We start from the raw sequence: 20,367 nt of genomic DNA, 5'->3' as shown, positions 1-20,367 counted from the left end.
TCACATCAGCAGCATAAATTCATCAACTAACCATTCAGAGACTTCCCGTTGCATTCTACGTGTTGTCACTTCTTCTCGAGTCTCTCCGTCTTTGTCTGACTCCGTTTTAACATTAAAGGCAGAACAGTTTCTGTCATTTTGGTAATCGCATCTGCTAACACACACGAGCTCTTGAAACCCCGCCCTCTGCAGCAGCTCATTTGCATTTAAAGGGCCAGACACAAAACGGTGCGTTTTTGCTAACCCTCAAAAAGTAATTTTAACATGCTATATAAAAATATCTGTGGGGTATTTTGTGCTAAAACTTCACACACACACTCTGGGGACATCAGAGATTTATTTTACATCTTGTGAAAAGGGCATTTTACCACCCCTTTAAACGTCGCCATACTGGCATCATGTGTTGACGTCTTTGTCGTTTACTAAGGTGTTTATGGTCTTGCCTGTGACACTCATGCCAGGTCCAGGAATGGTAACCCATTTTGGGTCTGAAGTCAGCTTGGCCGACGTTGTGGATCTGGGAGGAGAAGCGGAGCAGGCGGCGGTAGGAGCTGTGGTCGTTCTTTTTCGCTGTGCTGGACAGGCAGTTCTCCTCTAGGGCGCACTCTAGAGCGTACATGGGCCGGTCCTCCAGATAGGTGGTCTGCTCCACCAGCTGAGCATTTAGAACCAGGTCAGGAGCCGCTGTGAGCGATGAGATCAGAGGTCAGACAGAGCAAATTCCACATGCATATCAGTCTAGACAACCAGGTCAGTGGGCTTAGTTGGTCCTGAAGATCTACCATCTTATGTTTAGTTTCACAAAATATAAGTTGTTTAGGTGTCATATTAAAGCTGTTTAGTCATGTTCAGAATGGAACACTAGCATACTACTACATATGGCACAGTAGCACACTATTTTATATTATTAGTACACTACTGTTCAAAAGTCTGTGGTCGGTAAGATTTTTTTAATGTTTTTGAAAGTCTTTTATGCTCACCAAGACTGCATTTATTTGATTATTCTTAAAATACTAGAAAGTTCAGAAGAACAGTATTTATTGGAAATAAAAATATTTTGTGACATCATAAATGTTACTGTCACTTTTGATCAATTTAATGCATCTTTGATGAATAAAAGTATTAATTTCTTTTTAAAAAAATCTTACCAACCCCAAAATTTTGAACAAATGAAAGCAAATTTTCATTTTTAAAAAATGCCACCATTGACGCAATTTTCTGTCATTTATGAGAACAACACTTCCCCGCCACGGGGAATTTGACGAAACTTTCTGGCTTTCTGTGTTTTCACTGTTATACGGTAGGGGGCGCTATTACACATCTACTGAAAGAGTGCATAATCTCCAGATCAAAACACAGGAGGAGAGGCAGAAACAAGCGATAAAAGCATTGCTTATGCACATTGTAGCCATGCGTATGTCCATACTATCCATCCTAAACAGTATGTGAGATTAAAATAAGTGTGTCCCAAAGCATAGTATGTTGACAAGAGTACGCCAGAAGTCCCCGGAGGGTCTACTACTTCCGGTGAATTTTCGAAGTGTGGATCTGTGCACACTCTAATAGTAGGCTAATAGTGCCCACAACAACCCATTGTGCTTTGGAGGAGGAACTAAACATCATTTGCGTGACAGGATGCGGGTAACTAAGGGACAGAGAGAAACTGTAAAAGACATATGACGTGATATATGTCCCAAAGCTTGTCTACTCTTCTGCTACACACTCAGAAGTATGCACTTTTTCTTCACAAAAAGAGTACATACTTTTAAGGCGTAGTATTAGTAGGCGAATTGAGACGCAGCAGTCTTTTTTGTGGTGGGGGGGGGGGGGGGGGGGGGGGGTAAAATCAGAGATAAAATCAGAGACTGTTCTTTCTTTTGATATATGTTCAGATATTCATAAAACAAAATTTGGCAACTGTGGCAGGGGAAAAGTTAAACATTCATTTTTCAAATAATTTATTACTGAATGTTAATTGTCACAGTGGAAAGGAAAGGTTAAGTGGAGTGCATTGCATTGAGGGAAACAACAATTATTTTTGGAGCTGCTTTTTAGTCTACCATTACATCAAGCTCGACACAGGCGAAGTTAAATCACTATTCTTAAGAGAATGATAATTAATAAGAGGTGATTGTCTCACTATCAGAGCAGGACACCCCAGCGGCGAAGCGTCCTCCTCCTTTCGGGCAGTTGATGTGTTTGCCGTGATGAAGGCACTGAGGAAGACTCATCTCAGTTCCTGAGCATCTGACCCCACTCATCACAACACTGTCTGTATTTGCATCTCCAGCCCAGTACCACGTCTCCTATACAAACACGTGATAAATATTAGTCGGTAAGATTATCATAGGAATTATAGCTGAAATTTAAGTCACAACATTCTCATTTTAAAGTCACAATGAAATCACATAAAATAAAATAACATAAAACGTGTCCTCATAATCTTCAAACAATAACTTCCCCTCACTATTGCAATGGCATCTCTTCTCTTCTCTGATGATGTGTTTACTGGTGCAAGGGCGGGATCAACCTGTCACTCACATGAGATTGACCAATAGCAAACCACAACCATCCGACCATCCAATCAATTCCACGTGGACAAAATCAAGTCCTGCTCTACATTTGTTCTTGTTCGAGAAGTCATTTCACTTGGATATACGTCACAATAGGGAAGAAAGCAATTTGTAAAAGAATCAGTTCGGTTTGCGAGGCAAATCAATCAGTTTACCGAAAAGAACTGACAAACGATTGATTCGGTCATTGATTCAGGCAGATTGTCAACTTCACTTTCAGTCTGTTCTTCACACAAACTGGAATGTAACACATAGAATACCTCTAAGGTGTTTTGTTTTTCAATGACATCGGAAAGAAACGTTAGTGTGTTTTAAAACTGAATATTGGAGATGGATATCTGGGTGTCATTACACCTTCTCACCAAACGAGGGCTGTTCAGTCACGTTTTACAGATCGACTGCATGTTCCTGAGCATCTGCTCTCAAGATTAGAGCTGTTGCATAAGTTTAGAGGTTTGAAACACAAGACGTCCCGTACCCCACAAGATCGGGGAAGTCTTTGTCAGTGTTCATGACTGCAAAAACATATGTTCGTGATGACTAATCAAACAGTGTTATGTTCTGTTTTCCATGTGCTGTGTCCTAGGCTGACCAGGGCTGAGTCACAGCCTCCTCTGATAGATAAGCCTTCAGGACTCCCAGCGTGGGCAGGGGGGAAAGTGGGCACATTCTGTCAGACTTTCCATGTGCATTGTCGAAAACCTTCCACACATGCTGTCTGGAAAGACCCACCGCTCCAGACTGTCAGACAAATCATGTTTAATGGCCACTCAGACATCTGGAAGTTGTATCTTGCACTTTTTGAGCTTTGGTAACAGTCTGAAAACGTGACCAACAGCATGCCAAAGTGTACAAACCTCACTATTAAGTTAATGCATAATTTAATGTTAATGTTTTTTTTATGCTTTTAAATCTCTTATGCTCACCAAAGCTGCATTCATTTGATCAAAAATACAGTAAAACAGCAATATTGTGAAATATTATTACAATTTAAAAAAATAATATTTTTTTATTTTAATATATTTTAAAATGTAATTTCTTCCTGTGATGTCAAAGCTGCATTTTCAGCATCATTACTCCAGTCTTTAGTGTCACATGATCCTTCAGAAAGCATTATAATGTGCTGATTTGATGCTCAATAAACATTTCTTCTTATTATAAATGCTGAAAATGGTTGTGCTGTTTAATATTTTTTGGAAACTGTCATACTTTTTTTTTCAGGATTCTTTAATAAACCGAAAGTTCAAAAGAACAGAATTTATTTGAAAGTACTGTATGTCTTCAGTGTCGCATTTGATCAGTTATGTGTTCTTTCTGAATAAAAGTATAAACTTACCGAGCCCAAAATTTTGAATGGGAGTATATGGGTGGAACAGTATGGACTTCATTTTATTTAAAATGACTAAAGTTCATTAGGAGAAAAAGCCCTCACTGGACGACGTCAGTTTGACTAGTTTTCTTGGTCAACCACTAAACAAGAAAGATGATGATAGTTGACTAACTTCACCTGCTACATTTAGCTACAAAAGAAAAAAATTCAACCTGCCTAAGCTGGTTTAAGCTGGTCTTAGCTAGTTTAGATGGGTTCTCCTAGCCTGACCAGTTGAAATGGGCCTAAAAACCCTTTAAAACCAGCAAATAGACTGTCGGACTGGGCTGGGAGACTAAATAAGACCAGCAAATGTTGAAGCTGGTTTAAGGTGTTTATTCTTAAGCAGGGCAACAGTTAAATCAACACCACACAAGCATAAACTCTTGTAAACGCTCTAAGAACTCTAATGAGTGACAGATTTAACTGCTTTGTGTCCCTAGGTCGAAGCCATTACGGCCATAATGTCTTGACATGCGGCCATATGCATCAGCTAGTGGCAAATTTCAGTCAATCATCATAATAAAACTTAATCATGGCATTAGCCTGCAGAAGCGTTTTCCAATTTCCACTCATAAAACCGCCGATCAAGCTATTCCTTCCATACCGTTTCTAATGCAATAATAGTTTCCAGACCTATATCACCATGAGTTTGTCACTGGGCTGGTAATGATCTGTCTCCAGTCCTGCCATTTCAGCTCTTGAAAGTCTGTGTGATCTTACATGCACATTCAATTATGATTTAAATGAATGGGATTTAATTAGATTATGGCATCCAGCAAACTTTTGGTGGATGAAATGGGGACGCCACACTGGCTCCGTACCATGGTGTGTGCCTTTATTAAAGTTCTTCATCTACACTGAACACTCCAAAATAGTCCCATATGCTATGAACTCTATCATGATGACTCAAATGATGCCTTGGGGATATTGATGGTTAAACACTATTGAAGGTAGTGAGAAGGTTGGAGTGTGGAAATCAAGTTGTGGTCTCATCTACCATTGTTCAATGAATTCTCATGGCATGGGTGAAATCTGGACAATTTAATAGTACTCCATGTGAACATGAATTTTGTGTACGGATTTAATGGATTCAAGTTTGTCAGACAGATTTGAAGTGTTGACCAACAGAAAGCTGCTTGGTTTGAGAGTGATGGAGATTTACCTGAAACGCATGGTTGGCGAAGCCTAATCCCAGCTGTCTGCAGACCACCATGGCCTCTATAATCCCCCAGTTTTCACTACAAACGGTTCCCCAAACCAGAGAACCGTTCTTCTCAGCGAGAACTTCCACACGTCCCTCGAGGGGGTTTCTTCCTCCGCTTAGACGTATCTGTAGTCAAAAGTATCCATCACTTGAAAATCTTACTGATCCATGAATTTCGAAGTATTGCTAGAACATTAACGGAATATGAAGTAAACGTTTAAGAGTCCTCACCCTCTTCTGGAAACCCATGGCAGGTATATTGCAGCGTACAGCAGCGTCTTCCTCATGACTGCAGCCCAGCGCATCATTATTGAAGTAGCAGTCAGTGAGAGATTTCTCAAATCCAGAGCACTCCACCTCGTTCATGTGGACCGGACCCATTCCTAAGGAAAACATGAAATAGGGTGTTAATGGACAGGAAATTTGAGTTTAAATCATTTTATTGTCTTATCTGTGGATTATCTCAAGGGGACATGATCTGCATTGTTTTATAATGTTTCCTGGGGTGCACTTAGAATGTTAGTATGATTTTTTTTACCTCAAAAATGGTCAAAATTTAGAAATAAAAGGCATTTTTCCAACCCTGATTTTAGCCCTCTGATTCGAACGCTCTGTTTGAAGGGGCGTGTCTGCTGTGAGAAAGTGCAAACACGATGTAAATAAGAGATTCGTTGATTATAACGGTGGCAAGAGTCCAGAACTCCATAAACTTGTGCTGTTTGATTGACAGCTCCATCAATTGTAAAGGGAGCGTTGTTTGATCGCTTTCTATATATCATTTAATCACAGTTTAAATGACAGATTATTTTCATTCTACTAAGAGCATCAATGAGAAGTTGACCGTTTAGTTACTGGTTTGATTTACTGCCACATGGACAAAGAACATCTGACTGTACATGAATCATTACATATCAGAAATCACTGGTCACAGATCAGGCATTAGAATTAATCCAGTGACTGACATGTTGTCGGATTACTGTTGAGTCCATTTCGTAAAAGTCTGTTTGCAAAGCAAATAAAATAAAACATAACCACATTCCTAGCATTAGGATCTTAAACTATAGTTATTTTTAGTTCAGTGATCCTGTATCATTGGCTGCGTTCACACTGCAGGGGCTTAATGCTCAATTCCGATTTTTTTTTAAAATTTGATTTTTTTGCAAGGCCGTTCACATTTCCAATTAAATGCGACCTTTTGTGATCTCCTATGTGAACGTGAAATGACCCAGAAGTGACCCGCATGCGCAGAAGAGTACTCAACGGTCAATTCCCGCCTACTTCAACGCAGAATTATGACGTTTGTCGCATATCAATGACGTGCGGGTCGGATACATGTGACCTGGCCGTTCAGATTGAAGTCGCATTTCAAAAGATCGGATACATATCGGATTTGGACCACATACCCAAGTGGCCTGGGTCGCATTTGAAAAGATTGGATCTGTGTCGTTCAGACTGTCATGAAAAGATCAGATACAGGTCGCATTGGGGCAAAAAAATCGGAATTGGGTCGTTTCAGCCTGCAGTGTGAACATAGCCTTTGTTCTCTCCTCGTCATCTCACTAACACGCCAGTAGGCGGGGCCAAAGATGCAATGATTTTTGTCTTTCACCTATCTATAGGCACATTCCACAAGGAGTCGTTCTCTGGGCTTGGTTACAATAAAAGCTGTTTTTGAACTAACAAGGGAATTTGAGTTCTGAAACCTACAGGATATTTTTTATAGTATGATATGTCAAAAGGAAAATGTGATAAAGTTTTAAAAAGTCCATAACAACCCACATAACAAAAAGCATATTTTATTATTTTATTTAGCATTGTTTTTTTTGTTTTTTTGTAGTCATCTTAGACTTGAGACTTGACCACTAAATGATGCAATTACTGACCAATCAGAACCAAGCAGATACACATATATTGCACATTTAATACACAAATTTATAGCACTCATGCAAATCAATTCTTGAAGTAACCTAGTGTGAATTGACTTGCTCATAAGCACCTTTCGGGGCTTGAAAAGTATCAACCAAATGCCACTCATTGGAGTCACATGAAAACATGTTTTTTTTCTCCATTAGATGAAGCAAACAATTTTGTTTATCTGATGTTCTCTGCTGACCACATCTGATGACAGTAATAACTGTGCATAAATGGATTTTAAGAGGATGTTTTGGGAGAACTGCAGAAGGTTTGTATTTGTTTATACTAGAATAAGCAAAGAGTTGTTGACTTCACTGTCAATTTTTGAAAACATGACTAAATGCAGCCTTAAAATACCACACAAATACTTTTGATCGGGAAGTATTTTAACGTAAATCCAAACAGCTTGGGAACCTTTTTAAAGTAGTTCTCAAAGTTGAAGGCTAAAGTAAATTCGAAGATTGAAAATCTGTAGGCTGCATTACTCAAATCATAAAACAACCCTCTTTGACAAAGAATAATACATTGTTCTCATCTCGAAGAGTGGGGGTCAGAAAGCTCTCGGATTTCATCAAAAATATCTTCATTTGGGTTCCGAAGACGAATGAAGGTCTTACGGGTTTAGAACAACATGAGAGTGAGTAATTAATGACAGAATTTTAATTTTTGGGTGAACTAACCCTTTAATTACAGTGTTTGCATATGCATAGGAATAAAATAAAAGTGTACAAGCTCGCATGTAAATATTTCACATTATCTCTCAGCAAAGTAAGGACCAGTAATTAAGAAATTAAGGAGTAATCAACTAAGGACCTGTACAAACATCTGCACATGCAGTTGGAGAACAGATGTTACATTATGCATGAGTCTCCTGGCCAAAGAATGTTCACATATGCCTCTCATGTGTCTGATCAAAGACACTTTAGTAAAGGGCGGTGATCATTGAATTTCCGTTAAATGCCAGAGACAGAGGCTGCCGTAGATGCTGTTGTTTTGAAAAATAACAATGTGTGTTTGACTGATATTTGCTTCCTGCTTAATGGGTTTACATCATTGTTTTGTTTCCAAAATGTAGATATTAGAGATTTCTGAGAGCCTGTTGTGAAATATAAGCTATGCATGCATTATATTATATAAGCATTATATTTATATTTGGATTTTCCGAATTTTTGCAGATTGCAGATTCCAAGAATACATTCTGTATTTTAAATTTGAACGAATCAGGTTTTGAATGAATCTGTTAAGTGAATGATTGAAAGTATCACTCATAATACTCAAAAAGATACTCACTCATCACCACCTATTAGCGTAATGGTGTAAAAAAAAAAAAAAAAAAAATCACCAAATGAATCAGTGAACGAATCTGAGTCATATTGGTAAACTGGATCAATCGAGACAATGGAATGAATAAAAATTCCCTCTACTAGTTCTTAAGCCTCTCTTGGGACATGTAGTAGTTTGGAAATCAAGGTAATGGAGTAGACTCTTGATTCGAAATGCTTCGGAATCTAAAATCTGGTTGTTTTAGGATCGACTCCCAATCCTGCCTGTGATCCACCATTTTAGAACCACTGATATAATGTATTATGCAAGGGAAGACATACTAACCTTGCCCTAACTTTGCTCCAGTGAGAGCCTCCTTGGCGCTCCCGAAGCCCAGCTCTCGACACACGATGGTAGCGGCCCTCAGGTTCCAGTTATCGTCACAGACCGTTCCCCAAATACCATTCTTCAGCACCTCCACTCGCCCTTCACCGATATTCGCACCTCCCCGCAGACGAACCAGGGGTTGCTGGGAAATCAGACAGGGAGGGAGTAAATCCACAAAAGCTCAGTGACCAGTGTTTGTTCAGTCTAGCTTTCTCCGTCTACAGATCTGATGCAGGTGATTCAGCCTGAATATTTTCCCATCCCCAGTATAAACACACTCACTTCAGCTCTCTGGTGCCGTGCTTGAATGTTATGTAATTTCCTTTTCATTCAAAAGGAAACGTGATTTAATGTACTACCTGACTTTTCAAATGTCTCTATGACATCCAGGCTGAATGAAAATGATAATCCACAATACAATATTGGAAGAGGAAGCGATTCTTTCCAGAAATGTGAGCAAGAGGCCGATAGATGAGAAAAAACAGACTCGCCAAACATTCCACAACGACAAATCATCTCTGAGGGAGTGTAACCCTAGAGTTCAACATACAACCATCTACAGACAGACAGAAGGAAAAAATGGAAAATTAATACAATGTTCATGCGCGCAAAAGTACAAACAAAAAGTCTGTGAACACAATGCTACCGGGAAACAGCTGATGGAAGACAGTCCAAAGATAATTTTCCTTCATGATGTCATTGCGGATGACTGTGTGATTCTTAGGAAACCTATTTTTATTCCAGCGTTCCTCCTTACTTTGCTGCTAAACAGCGCTATAGCTATAGCTACCACCACAATCATGAGGCAGCTAATGTTAACTTCATGCTCTGAATGTTGTGCATGCCAATAGCTATGTATCCATCTAAAGTTGTGATGAATTTAACTTATGCGCTTAATTGGAATATCGCATAAAGCATTCGTGAATAAAGCACCGTTTCCATCCATTGCTTTCAGTGGTGGATGCCTGCTGTTTGGGAACGAAGTCGTGTAAGACAGTTATGGGATGTAATTATTAAGGGTGTCAAATTAATTCACAATCTCGAACTTCGAATTAAAAAATGGAATCGTCGATGCTGCCACGCCCCCATGTCATGTCCGGAGTCTCCCGCATATTGATAGCGGCTCTGATGCCCGCAAATTAGTTAAAATCTTCCGGAATCTAGAGTGAGTGAGCAAGAGCGCGCATGCGAGACAGAAAAGACTGTTCTCCGAACCGTATAGCGCGCGCACGGCAGAGAGGGAGAGAGCGAGAGCGTATGTGCCTCATGAAGCGCATGTAAGACAGAGAGCATCCTGATTGGCCGGTTTCGGCTTTAAAAAAATAATTGTAAAAATCGAGAATCGAATCGAACCGTGACCTTAGAATCGAAAATGTAATCGAATCGAGGATTTGGAGAATCGTGACACCCCTAGTAATTATACCGAACCACTTTGACGATAGACTTTGCTAAGGCATTTCAGAATGACCAAAACAGCATTTCAGATGCTGTGCAACGAGATCGGTCTTGTCCAGGTATGATGTCCAATCGTGCAGTCACATTACTTTTTTGATGCGCATTGAGGAATTTATTCGGTAAATGTGTTTCCATAGTAGTTTATGCACATTAGATTCTGTAGATTTCCAGTGTCACTTCTTATTTTGGCGCAAAGCCGTGCTAAAAGCTACAACCTCTCAAATCATAAGGCTGTTAATGCAAATTTGACACTACCAACCTCTGGTCTGTAGGCCTTGCGGAAACCAGTGGAGGATGAGGGAGCAAAAGCCCTTCCAGGCACACAGCTGACCACCACAGGCAGGCCACGTCCACAAGTGCCGTTCCTCTTGGACACCAGGGGTTTGCCCAGTTTACAGCTGGACAGGTGGGCTTCATTTCCTGTGCAGTTCACTGAGAAACCCCAGTAGTTCTTTCTTTTACGCATGGACAGTGATCTGTAAAACAGAGCCACAGAGAAACCTCACTGGTGCTATAAAATAATCATTAAATTATGGAGTATTGTACATATTTCAGTGATTCCTTCTTGTTTAGGAGGATATCACAACAATGATTCAGAGGAACATCTGTTATGATTATTATAGTGATCAGACATTGCCTGTAGCAATAACGTTGTGCTAACGGTACCCATTAGAAAATTTCCCATGCTTCTTCAGTCCAGAGAAAATCCTAAATCAGACAATCAAGACTCAAACAAGCTGTGAAGCCTGCAGGTTTCCTTTCCTCCAGATTAGGAAACCATTAAATATTAATTTAATGAGTACAACATGTTCTGGGTTCAACACAAGAGGGCTTAATTTGTGAGAAATTGTGTCAATATTCTTTTTGGTTCTATATGTTGACTGTGATGTAAGGCAATGCAATGCAATTCATGATGTCCATAGGGTGTGCTATTCATTGCTAAATAGACTTCTCAATGGCATGAATAACATTATAGGCCTAGACTTAAAACACATGGACTGCCACTGAGAAAAAGTGAGGTCACATTGCCAGTGGCTTAAACACTGCTCCTTTATGAAATATTCCAAAACAAAAAAACATATACATACCTCACCTTTAAATACTACCAGGCATTACTTTCTTTAGTATATGGCTTAGTTTAGCAATAAAGCCATGAAAACATCTAAGAAAAATAAAACATTTTCATAACACTTATTTCCTGGAATGCTCCATTTTTGGCTATAAACTTTTATGTAATAGTGTATTTTAGTGTACCGATGTGGTTAGAACACACCAAAACTATAATAATTTAGGGAGTTTTACAGTTAAATGTTCTTCACAGAGTTACAGAGGAAACACAATGTTCTCTGCTAGATGGGAAACGGCCAAGAATTATGTTGGGAAACAATCTGGCTATAATTCACTTCGGAGGCGTTCACACACATCCGAGGACGAAATAACTCTTGCCGCATGTTTGCATGGTAACTTTAAACTTTACAAAGTTAATGTTACTTTAGGGGAAACCTTAAATTCTCCATGCAATGTTTTTGACATAGTGTGTTTGCCTTCTTTCTTGTCTGTTTTTTCTTCATTTTTCATTGTATCATAATAATCTTTTTTTATCTTTTTTCACAGGGAGATTCTCATTATGTCCTCTAATTCATGTCTGTCTCATGCCCAGTTTTCACACAAAGCAAAAACAGTGGGGACTTTTCCTTACTTGTAGACTTTGTTGTTGTAGCTCTTCTCTCCGGGGAATCCGTACATTCCACAGACGACTCGGCTGTTAAAGGGGGTCCACTCCTCATCGCAGATCTGCCTCCATTTCCCCCGTTCTTTCAGTTCCACATAGCCTTCTGTGACTGGGATGCGCTTGAGGTGAGACGATATGGGTCTTATACGGATTTCTTCCACCCGTTCTTCAAGAGTCTTAAGAGGAAGAAACAAAAGAAAACTTTATTGTTCATTAGCAGAATTCCCACAATATTACCAGAATGGCCAACATGAAATATTTATTCAGGTCACTTCCTCAAGTAGCAGTAGATCACTTGGGGAAAGTTTGGGAGATGTTTTAGGCACTGTTTAAGAGTGTCTTCCACTCCTGCAAGGTGGAATCTGAGGAGGCAGATAAGGAGGAGCCAGATAAATCATGACTCACATTTGACAAGGCTGATCAGATATGGTTCCTGAAACAAGGTCAACGTTGGAATTTGACCTAAAACAGCAGTTCAATGTCACTTCAGAAATGCCTTCAAAACATTCTTAACCAGTCTTGTGGAGGTTAACCTAGATTTTGAAGGGTTGTGTTTGACCTTCATGAACTTTTTTTTTTACAGTAACACGTGAATCTGTCATCCAATCCATTCATTTACAGGAATGTTATAGCTTGGAGAAATAATCATTAAAAATTTACTCACCCCAATGCCATCCAAGATGTTCATGTCTTTCTTTCTTCAGTGGAAAATAAATTAAGTTTTTTGAGGAAAACATTTCAGGATTTTTCTCCACACAATGGTGGACTTCAATTGCAACCAACATGTTGAAGTCCAAATCAATGCACTTTCAAAGGGCTATGAAGTGCTTCAAAGGGCTCTGCAGGTTCCCAGCTGAGGAATAGGGTCTTATCTAGCGAAACGATCGGTAATTTTCTAAAAACTATATACATTTATATACTTTTTAACCACAATTGTTCGTCTTGTGCTGGTCTGCGACGCGCCAGGAATTACGTCATCACGTTGGAAACGTCACGCGTCACGTCATCTATCTAATTTATTTGTCTGTGCACTCCGGTTCAAAAAGGCAGGGAAAGGCGAAAAATTCCATCTCATTTTCTCCCGTATTCTACCCCAACTTCAAAATCGTCTGACATCTTTGTATTATTATTTAAAAAAAAAAAAAAAATGGTGACGTTTCCAACGTGATGCCGTAATGCCTGGCGCGTCGCCGACCAGCACAAGATGAACAATTGTGGTTAAAAGTATATAAATGTTTTTTCGTTTTTTTTTTAAATGACCAATCGTTTCGCTATTTAAGACCCTATTCCTCAACTGGGAACATGCAGAGCCCTTTGAAAGTGCATTGATTTGGACTTCAACATGTTGGTTGCCATTGAAGTCCATTGTGTGGAGAAAAATCCTGAAATGTTTTCCTCAAAAAACTCAATTTCTTTTCCACTGAAGAAAGAAAGACATGAACGTCTTGGATGGCATTGGGGTGAGTAAATTATCAGGAAATTTTCATTTTGAGGTGAACTAGTCCTTTAAGTCAACTGATCACTTTTTACAGTGTTGTTGCTAGCTCACGTGTTCTCACAAGGGCTGTTTGCCGTATTATCACCTAAAAGGAATGTTTTAGATGTGTAAAACCACCAGAAATGTTGTACTATTAACAAGGAGGTGGTTACTGGATGTTTTAACTGACCACGGTAAACATAAGACGAAGACTGAGGCTTCTAATTTAATTTCAGCGTGTGTTCATGTGTTCAATTTGATGTGCATGAAAGAAAAGAGAGAGAGAGAGAAAGTTGGCCAGCAGGCTAAAACCAAAGGAATGTGGCGGCCTCACATGGACCTAAATGCTCTAGATGCAGAGTGAGCAGAACTGAGTTAAATGTAAATATTACTATATAAAGGCCAGACCAATGGGTTGAGTTGAAGTGGGCTCTCAAGTCAGACACATCCCTGTTTTCTTAAGCACTGGAAGTCTGGAGGAAACTAAAGAGCTGACTGTTGAAGCTGAGGGTTTGGGACGGGGTCATCCAGCCATATGTGAGGAAGAGTCCACGCCTGTTGCCCGATAGCGTGACCTCCGCCTAAATAAACCAGACCCTTCCACAGCATATTTTTACACCAAAGAGACGCCCTGCTTAATCAATCTCAGGCTTTGTCAAATTTCAGAGGTTGAGCTACGATGATAGCACAGGTACATTTGGGGTTTTTTCAACATACTGATAAAAAAAAATACCGTTGGAATGTTTATAAATCTCTATATATATATATGCAATCCTTCGCCAGCTGTAGTAGACTTACTTATCAAAATGCCATGCAGGAGTTCGGTGATACATCAAGCACCTTTTAAGGGATAAAATATCAGGCTAACAGGGAATGTTCTCTGTACATAACATTTGAACCAACAGTTTGCGCCTTGTGAAGCTTGAAGAATGTCTGGTCCAAGACCCAACATGCAGTGACTAACAATGAAGGCAATGGTATAATCTCTCTGACTGATAGGATGACAAGTTTGACAGGAGCCATCAAGGCTTCAAATCTAAGGTTTGACCCTAAAACACTGTGAATGTACATGAAATGCCTTTTAGTTTGCCTGTAGCTCAATTGGTAGAGCAAAGCCCTAGCAATGGCAAGGTTGTGGGTTCAATTCCCATTGAACACAGATGGTGATGAAATGTGAATCTAATTTGTACTGTAAGTCCCTTTAAAATAAATGAAATGAAGCAAACTACTCCAGATAACAGTCCTCTTTATCTAATCCAAGAAAAAAAGTCTGACATTGCTGTATAAATAAAATACTGATTTAGTGCCAGACACCCATTAGCTATCAACATTGTAGTTCAGGCCTTCTTCCCTACATAGTACGTGAGAAACACAACAGTATCTGAAAAGAGTAAGTATGCCTGAATACATATTCATAAGATGATTTGTGAATGGCAGTGAAACGACGCAACTGAAGAAGTAAGTCACATGACAATGACAGCATGGCGAATGTAATGGGTCCAAATTTCATTCATACCATACATTCATATTATATAGAACTTTTTTTTTCATACGGCTGTGAAGCTGCTCATCAAATGTAGTACCTACTAGAAAGAATGTGATTTCAGATGCAGCTAATGTGTTTTTATACAAAGTATTTTTTCCTATTCTGAAAATTGTCCCTACAGCACTACCTTTTAAAGGTATTTATCGAATGTTCAACCCCCTTTTAAAGATGTTCATTAGATGCACAAATAACATGACTCATTACAGATATCTACATTCTCACATTTGACAGGTGCTTTTATACACAACAAAACAGGTATACATTTTTGTCAATATGTACAAACGCCTCGCCATACGCGACTACAGTGCTTATGGAACAGTGCTTAAATGAACTGTCAAGTGACTAACCCACTGCTAATAATCTTAAAGTAAGTGTACGACCAAACAGATTTCATTAAATCACGTCACCTTTCCTTCGTGGCATGTGGCTTTTTAGTAGTAATAAGACCCGACAAAGAGGTCTTTGAGATTGTAAATGCTGTCTTTCAGCTAATATACAGCAGTATGTCTGAGACATACGCACTTACAGTCATTCATAGAAGTGAGAAACCAATCCCACATCTGACTGCGTTTAAGAGCACGTGTAAGCGATGGAAACGGTAGCAGCAAGACTAAATGAGGGGGAGGAAGCCCCTCGTCGTCCAGACATTCCTCAGTTGCTGAGGTGCCAGCTGGGACAGGACCACCTTCTTTTACATTCATGGAATCCAGATATCAAAATATTTACATGCCATTAATGTTCCTCCGCAGGGCTTTTCGGGGTGGGCGAGGGTGAGGTGACGGTGTCTGGTGCAGACGTGAAGTCAAAATCTCCTCTCTAATTCACTTCCTGCCTCGTGTTTCACGTTGGTCCTCCACGTGCCTGCTCCAGGGACTTGAAGTGAAAACGCTTGTTGATTGTCCAGGTTTGTGGTGAACGTTTAAGGGAACAGAGGTATTTTAGGCACTTTTTGAGGAAGTAAAAGGATAAAGGGGGAACAAATGTGAGGGATGGATGGATTCAGCTGATATATTGATTTTTGCTGAAGTAATTCCAGAGAAAGGGGATACATGAAAAACATCTGGACTTTCTCTACAGTTACAAGACAAGCATATACACACAATCATTCCCACCCCCCCCAAAAAAGCAGGATGTTTCTACAGCTCAGTGTGTCATCAGTGACGCTCTCAAACACATAACGCATATTCACACCACCACACCAAAGCCAGCCTGTCTACAACTATCTGCGAGGAATGCCATTTTCAGACAGGCTTTGACATTTTTCAGGGTCATTTTTGTGTCAGGGCACCACTTGCAATTCTGTGCATGAGAGAAAAGAGAGGGTGGACGGACAAGAAACAAAGTATGATAGAACTAATGGTGAACTCTTGGGAGCAGTAAAGGGTCACGGGGTCCCATGAACACGTCGGTTCCAAGGAAACGCTCCAGTTTAACGTGATCCCTAAACTCTCATTTCACAGAGCATCCCATATTTACGTTCAACCTTTACGTTCTACCCACAAGGGTGGTTTTTCACAAAAAAAAGGGAGAAAATCTAAACCGTTTGTGGACAAAGACACTGGTCAGAACAAGTCTTGGGTTCTGGGACAACAAGAGTTTTAGGAGGAATGCATGAGCCTTTACATTAAAAACTAAAGGCGGCAATACAACTAAATGAACTTAAAAGTCAATGCATCAAGACATAGGGGTGGAACGGTACATGTATTCGTATCGAACCGAAACGGTACGGGCAGGGTTCTCAAGTCTCACGCATTGGCCGTGAGACACACGCAATTCAACCAGTTCACACGCTCACACGCCACACCATGTATTTCTCACGCTGAAAAGGCAATGCCAACCAAGTTGTCCTGCAAGCTTTATATAACGTTGTATATGAGGCGCAGGCACACAAAGTGAAGTTTCCTGCCGCCAGCGCCTCTGTATCTCGGCCAGATTGCGTTCGTTACTATGGCAACATAGATGCGCGAACACACGGAAGTTGACGGAACATTCTCGGCCATCGCGCGAACGTACGCACACACATTTTCGGCCACCGTACGTTCGTTACTAGGTAACCAACAATATCGCGCGAACACACGTCGTGATCATAGGTCGTGATGGAGAAGGTAAGTTGGAAGAAAGCTCGTCTAACATTTTTAGGCTAGAACATTTAATATATAGCCAAACGTATACATTATTATTGATGCAGTCAAAAACTCTACAACTACTTTGCAACCAAGCCAGAAGCTTTTGCTAAGGGAAATGTCAGTGGGTATGGGAAGGAATGAAGTTTATTGAAGAATTGAATTTTATTTTAAATTATATATTATACTGTATTAATAGTCTTTCTAGTTACATTAAGGCTACATTAAGGCAGAGTGCTCTGGGTAATATTTTATATCCTGTCAAAACATACAATAATCACTGCCATTGGATTTGTATTTTTCAAAGATGTCAGGGAAAAATGCAAAAAGATTTGTTTTTCCAAACTGTTTGGAGCAATTTGTTATATTTTAGTAATTTTGAAATATAAGATTAAAGAGTATATTTGATGTGATGAATTGCTCTGTCATTTATCAGATTTACCAATTGTTATAATTTTAATTTGTGCTGGTTAATTATGAACAATGGGTAAAATTGGGGGGTGGGCGGGGCTCCACTGGGGCTCCGCTCCTCCCCTTGGGCTCCTCCCCTAACCGCATGTGATCTCAGTCCAAGCTTTTGATAAAACTTGAGAACCCTGGGTACGGGCGTACACGGTTCGGTGCACGAATTTACACGGAGAATACACGGTATAAAAATAAATAAAACTCGCGTGCAAATTAATTAATGTAATGCGGAACTACTGTTAGATACGCGGGTTCTTTAGGGACACATAATCTGTACCATCGGCTTAGCTCTGAACGCGCGTTCACTTCAAACGTTGGCTTTATATGCGCGTCCTATTCGCTTTGGACTAGCGTCGAACTAGACGCGAATTTGACGCTCTATTCGCGTTTGGTGTGACCGTGACCGCATAATGAACAGGCTGCGATGTCAAGATTGCAATGCTGGAGTGTGTGTGTGTGTGTGTGAGAGAGAGAGAGAGAGAGAGAGAGAGAGAGAGAGAGAGAGAGAGAGAGAGAGAGAGAGAGAGAGAGAGAGAGAGAGAGAGAGAGAGAGAGGCGCGCGGGCGCGATCGAACTGTGTGAGTGTGTGAGAGAGAGAGTGGCGCGAGATCGAACAGTGAAAACATAAAAAACATAGGCCTACTCCGTCATTTTGTTCATACAGATCATTAAACCTGCAAAGTGTTCACTTATATTTGTGTACACTCGCAATAAAACACAACATTGTGCTTTTGTCACACTGTAAACTCTTGTCAAACTGTAACCTACAACTGTCACCCAACCAAAATCACACACACACACACACACACACACACACACACACACACACACACACACACACACACACACACACACACACACACACACACACACACACACACACTGTTTTAAAAGCAAAACATATTTATCCAACTCCATTTCAAAACAGTCTGTGGGTCCCATCTTTTAAACATTCTTCATATTGCATTGGTTTTCATTTCGTGTCCTCGGAGCACTAATCTTACACATTCTACATTCATTAAAAAAAGAAAATCGAATGTTTTTAATGGTAGTATTATTTTATACATGCAGAAATCAATTATTTATAGTTCAGATGAGAATAATGTTACATTGTCAATTCATAATGTTAATTAAAATTAAGGAAAACAAATATATTGATCTGAAATATAGCAAAATAATTTTAAATTAATAGTACAATTACCAAACATATCGCAAGGTCTTTTTGTCTTTTTATTAATTTAATTATATACAACTATTGTCAGTGCATCTATGCCTTTATTAATAAAACTTATTTTAAAAATACAATACCTTCTGCATTTTTGTTTTGCTTTTCCCTCCATTGTACCGAAATCGTACCGAACCGTGATGTCTGAACCGAGGTATGAACCGAACCGTGACTTCTGTGTACGTTCCACCCCTGAGTACATGATTCTGATTGGACAATATTCTGTGGTCAAATATTTTTGTATAAACTTTTGTATGACCCATAAACTTCTATGGGACCAGAGACCATTGTCTCTGAAAACCACTTAACTGGTTGTTTCCCCTTTCTATCTTGAGTAGCCTACTACAACACTGCTACTAACCAATAAATAAATAATAATTAGACATGAAATATCGATTTGACTTAAAATAACTTAGACTCGATTCCAAGTCCAAAACCATATTTTTATGGTCTTGGTCTTGTCATGGACTCAGGGGCATTTGGATTCGTTCTTGACTATTTTCTTTGCCACTAGTGGCACTAAATGGAATTGCCAAAATAATAACTTTTTCCAAAAATCACCCATCTTACCATTGTCAGGTCAAGTCATCTTTATTTTATATGTAATGCTTTACACAATAATCAGTGATGCAAACTTCAAAATTCAAAGTCAATTCAGCTATAAAGCTGCTCTGCAGAAAACACAATTCAGTTGAAGTTTTGTTTTCATCCAATGTCACTGCAGTCAATTTGATAACATTTCGGAATAAAGTGTCTTTTAAACCCCAACCAAGCGAGCCAAAGGCAATGATGGCAAGGAACCCAAACCCCATCAGGTGACAGATATGGAGAAATAAACTTTGGGAGAAATCAGGATCAGTCAGGGGGCAAGTTTTCCTCAGGCCAAATGAACAAACATGGTGTGATTTATTCCAGACTGCATCGCAAGTCAGATTGTGGATTGATATCAATCAAAATTCATTGTTTGGATAAACATGTCCGGTCCCAAATAAGATGTGTGTTTCAGTAATTTCTCAATATACCCTTTTCAGTTATATCAGTACATTTTATGCTTGCTATTCCTAAAGAATTGATGTTAAAGGCATCCTAACCTCACAACTGACCTCCTCTCCCTATACATCCTGGTTTCCTGGTTTTGAATATCACAGCTTTTATTGTCTAGAAATCATGAAGAATCTTGAGTTTCCTACTCTTGTTTGAAAATGGAATGTGAGAGAAAGCTAACACCTCTTAGCCTGGTGGAAAATCCTGAACTTTGACCTCTTCAGGCTACATTTAGCATGTAGATTCACTCCTGGTACATTCTGTTGAGACAACTGGTTGAGACAGACACTGGTTTGTTGACTTAAGACCATGCTTTGTCTGTAGGTGAATATATAGGCCTATATATTTTTTCATCAATCACCATGACAAGAAGAGTGCAATCCATTATAAGCATCAAATCATCTTCAGGTCCTGACCTGTCGTTTTGCCTTATGAACATGACCTTACAATGTTCTATCCTGAAGACTGCTAAACATCTCCTGACTGTCCACAACAAATAAAGTAGGTACAACTCAATATCTAATGATTTTGAATAATTTGAATCTTTTTGTAACCGAATTTTGTCTGAGGTTTCGCTTGCTAGGAAA

The 20,367-nt window shown here is 39.5% G+C and overlaps 1 protein-coding gene across 2 annotated transcripts in view; it reads right to left on the bottom strand.

Annotated features, from left to right (window-relative positions):
• The window catches only part of loxl2a (lysyl oxidase-like 2a), a 30,149-nt gene that overhangs the window by 2,947 nt on the left and 6,835 nt on the right, over positions 1-20,367 (bottom strand). For both annotated transcript variants that reach the window (XM_056247914.1, XM_056247915.1), the window contains exons 4-10: positions 11,868-12,076; positions 10,428-10,644; positions 8,672-8,855; positions 5,381-5,532; positions 5,108-5,275; positions 2,141-2,306; positions 444-684 (exon numbers count right to left, since the gene is read on the bottom strand). In XM_056247914.1, coding sequence (XP_056103889.1) covers positions 444-684; positions 2,141-2,306; positions 5,108-5,275; positions 5,381-5,532; positions 8,672-8,855; positions 10,428-10,644; positions 11,868-12,076 — 1,337 coding nt within the window. The remainder of the gene's footprint in view (positions 1-443; positions 685-2,140; positions 2,307-5,107; positions 5,276-5,380; positions 5,533-8,671; positions 8,856-10,427; positions 10,645-11,867; positions 12,077-20,367) is intronic.

This window comes from Rhinichthys klamathensis, unplaced genomic scaffold (genome assembly GCF_029890125.1).
Source record: "Rhinichthys klamathensis goyatoka isolate OS25496 unplaced genomic scaffold, OSU_Roscu_1.1 h1tg000050l_1, whole genome shotgun sequence".
Taxonomy (NCBI): Eukaryota; Metazoa; Chordata; class Actinopteri; order Cypriniformes; family Leuciscidae; genus Rhinichthys; species Rhinichthys klamathensis.
The sequence above is the reverse complement of the archived record's forward strand: the minus strand, read 5'-3'. Positions and strand labels throughout refer to the sequence as shown.